This window comes from Lygodium microphyllum, chromosome 2 (genome assembly GCF_053477565.2).
Source record: "Lygodium microphyllum isolate KBCC chromosome 2, Lygodium_microphyllum_v1.1.10, whole genome shotgun sequence".
In the NCBI taxonomy this organism is placed as follows: Eukaryota; Viridiplantae; Streptophyta; class Polypodiopsida; order Schizaeales; family Lygodiaceae; genus Lygodium; species Lygodium microphyllum.
The window spans coordinates 82,930,894-82,933,788 of record NC_141136.1 but is presented as its reverse complement, the minus strand read 5'-3'; the positions used below and the strand labels follow the sequence as shown (position 1 = coordinate 82,933,788).

The following is a 2,895-nucleotide window of genomic DNA, read 5'->3' as shown; positions in this document are numbered from 1 at the left end:
TGAAAATAGCCATCTAAATTTGTTCCTTTTGTGATAGCCATCTAAATTTGTTTCTTTCGTGGGCCTCTTTGGCACAACCATATCTTTGTCGTTTCCTTTGATGAAGACCTCAATCAAGTTTATGTCGACTTATCATGTTCCTATGGTTGCACAAGCTTTCAAGCAGATAACATATGTAATAGAATTGGCATGCACCCCTTGATGTTGCATCTCCTCATAACATCGCATAGCCATATCACCTTCACGATTATGAACACAGGCATCTAGCATTATTGTCCACGTTATAACATCATGGACAGTCAATTTCTCAAATGCTTCTCGTCCTTCCTTGATAAAGCCACATTTTCCATACATGTCCACGAGCATGTCACCAACAACAGGGTCTCTTTCTAGGCCCCTTAGGATGATCTCAGCATGTATCTCTTGGCCCATTGGGAATGCTCCTATGCTGCCACAGCGTTCAAACATACCCTTGGTCACAATCAAAGTGGTCCATGAGATTGCATCTCAAGTTACCAGTCTACCAAAATTCCTTATTCTTCTCCGTCTTCGGCATAGAATGAAAGATCAAACATAACAATTAAGTATGTACAAAGTATCAAATCACACACACGACTTTTGGGTGGTTTTCACACCTCGAATGCGCAGCAATACGATAGCGCTGCTTCTTAACAAGAGCATTCACAGCATCAATGACATGTCTCCACTCGGTCTTTAAACCTGAATCAGTAGCTTGATCTTCCAAAAGATCATCCAACTTTTCCTGTAAATCAGCATCCGCAGCTTGTAAAAATAACTCTACTTTCTGCATCTCCAAAGCTTGCTGCTCAGTTCCATCCAACTCATCATAGCGGCTCTCAAACTCTCGTAGAAGAGCGGTAACTGAAAATCCCTTATTAGGCATAGAAACCCATGCTAAGAAATTCCTGCGATTCATAAAACCTGTATCCTCCAGGAAATATTCATATTTTAATGCCTTCTTAAACTCTGCCCCAACCTGCATGTGTTTCTTGAATTTCTGAAATTCGGACTTCAAGAGCGCGGACCACGATCCGCAAGAAGTAGCGGCTCCAAACATCTTGAGAAACCCAAAAAACTTCATCTTTTCTTCATACAAATGCAGGTAAGTTGACACTTGCTGGCCATTAAACTGCTTCATCTCCTGTTGGACAGCTTTCAAGGCATCCATAGCATCACTATCACGTTTTGCGTGAGCTTGCTGCTGCATATACATGGTAAATGACTGAAACAGGTTCTTCATGACATTATCATCTGTCATCTCTTCTTGCGAGTCTCCCATCTTGCTGAAAAGTGACGTAGCACTTTCACGTCAGGTTCACCAGAAATGTCGTAGAGTTCACGCAAGGGCTGCAGAACACGGGGTTCTAGATACAACAAGAGAAGAGGCTAACAGGAAGAACTCAAATATTTGATGCCAAAGTTCACTATATTTCTTATCAAGAGAGTTACATGCCGTCCATGTTCAGAAAAAGCTGAAGTATCTCATAAATTGTTTTGCATTTCGATGTATGATCTCAGCTACATTAAATAGAATAATGGCATTAACTAATAATCCAGTTCTGAGGAAAAGTGATGAGTTCTGGCAGAGGGCAGATTGACATTTAGATCTGATGCAGCTCATACTGTTGATTCAGAAAATGATGCTGCTGAGGCAACACCTGAAGATACTCAACTAGTTGTGGATGCTGAACCTGTTGATGAAAATACCCCTGTTGAAGGAGAGAGTTAGTAGCTTAGGCATTAGGTACAGCTGTAAGGACCTACTGTTGTCGTAGATTCTGCATTTCGAAATTATCTGGAGAGGACACAATGGTAGGTCTAGATTGTCACACAAAGTAGAAATTCATAAGGCATGTGCCTCTTTCAAGAGGGGAACAAGCTTGTTCTAAGAATGCAGGGCCGCTGTGTCATCACAGCCGCCAATATGCTTTCCACCAATAAACACGCTGGGAACTGTTCTCTGGTGAATCCATTCAGCTAGAGTTGCCTGTATGTCAGCCCAATCACTTTCTTGATCAAGCTCAACAACCTTGGTGTTTGCAACGAGGGATGCCAAAAGGTCCTTTACATGCTTGCAGTACGGGCAATATGTCTTGCTGCATCATGCAACCAACAAAACATCTAGCAAAACATTGCTAGCCTTTCTACCTTACACTAATCGCCAGGCGCTGCAGTTCTTGGGAAAATGGAGTTCCTCCAATTCTGCGGCGATCACTCTTCCTGCTAGTCTCTCCTCCTCCTTCACCATGTCGAGGAAGGCACAGTCCTACGAGCTTAACCGTGGTTATTACTGCTGTAGATCGATCTTCTCCTTCTGCAGGACCTTTCATCTACCTATCTCAGACGATAAAAGAATCCCTGGGCTGAAACGTAACGTATAAGAAGCAACGACCACCTAGTGCATCTGGCTCAAGAGCTGGATTATCAAAGCGAGCTTTTGTTAGTGAATCCCATGAAAAGGGTGTCCAAAAAAATCAATTGCAGTACTGCGTCTTCTTGAGGTTCTATGTCTTAGAAGGGCCCATCCTTCGGAGTTCCACCCTCCAATCAAGTGCAAGTTGAGATTCATGAGGAAAAAAAAAACATACTAGAGTCGCTGTCGGGGAAGGTGATGCATCAATCACCTAGTAGACATCCTCCAATATGGAATAGAAGTCGTGTGCAGAGATCGCCAATCCTCCCCCAGTCGTCTTCTCAGTCTTTTTGCTCTTCCGAGTCAGCGTGATTTCTTTCGATGATGTTTGAAGGCAGAGAGTGATTTCTTATGATCAAACGATCCATCTCTTCATGAAAATAGAAACAAGAAATCAGTAAAAAAAACTCTTTCTCCTATCGCTCTGAGTGTTATTGTCCCCCGTGCATGAATTCGTTCAT

At 42.6% G+C, this 2,895-nt stretch overlaps 1 protein-coding gene across 1 annotated transcript; it reads right to left on the bottom strand.

Moving 5' to 3' along the window:
- Positions 1–1,906: 1,906 nt before the first annotated feature.
- LOC148039951 (glutaredoxin-like) lies at positions 1,907–2,351 on the bottom strand. The gene is made up of 2 exons (XM_087662682.1): positions 2,170–2,351; positions 1,907–2,117 (listed from the first exon to the last, which is right to left on the bottom strand). Exons 1-2 carry the CDS (start codon positions 2,349–2,351, stop codon positions 1,907–1,909), a joined length of 393 nt encoding a protein of 130 aa, XP_087518808.1.
- Positions 2,352–2,895: the final 544 nt, after the last annotated feature.

Coding starts and splice junctions, on each gene's coding strand:
- LOC148039951 (XM_087662682.1), bottom strand. CDS start 2,351: ATGAAAGGTCCTGCAGAAGGAGAAGATCGATCTACAGCAGTAATAACC. Junction 2,118..2,169: donor CGCCTGGCGATTAGTGTAAG/GTAGAAAGGCTA, acceptor TGCATGATGCAG/CAAGACATATTGCCCGTACT.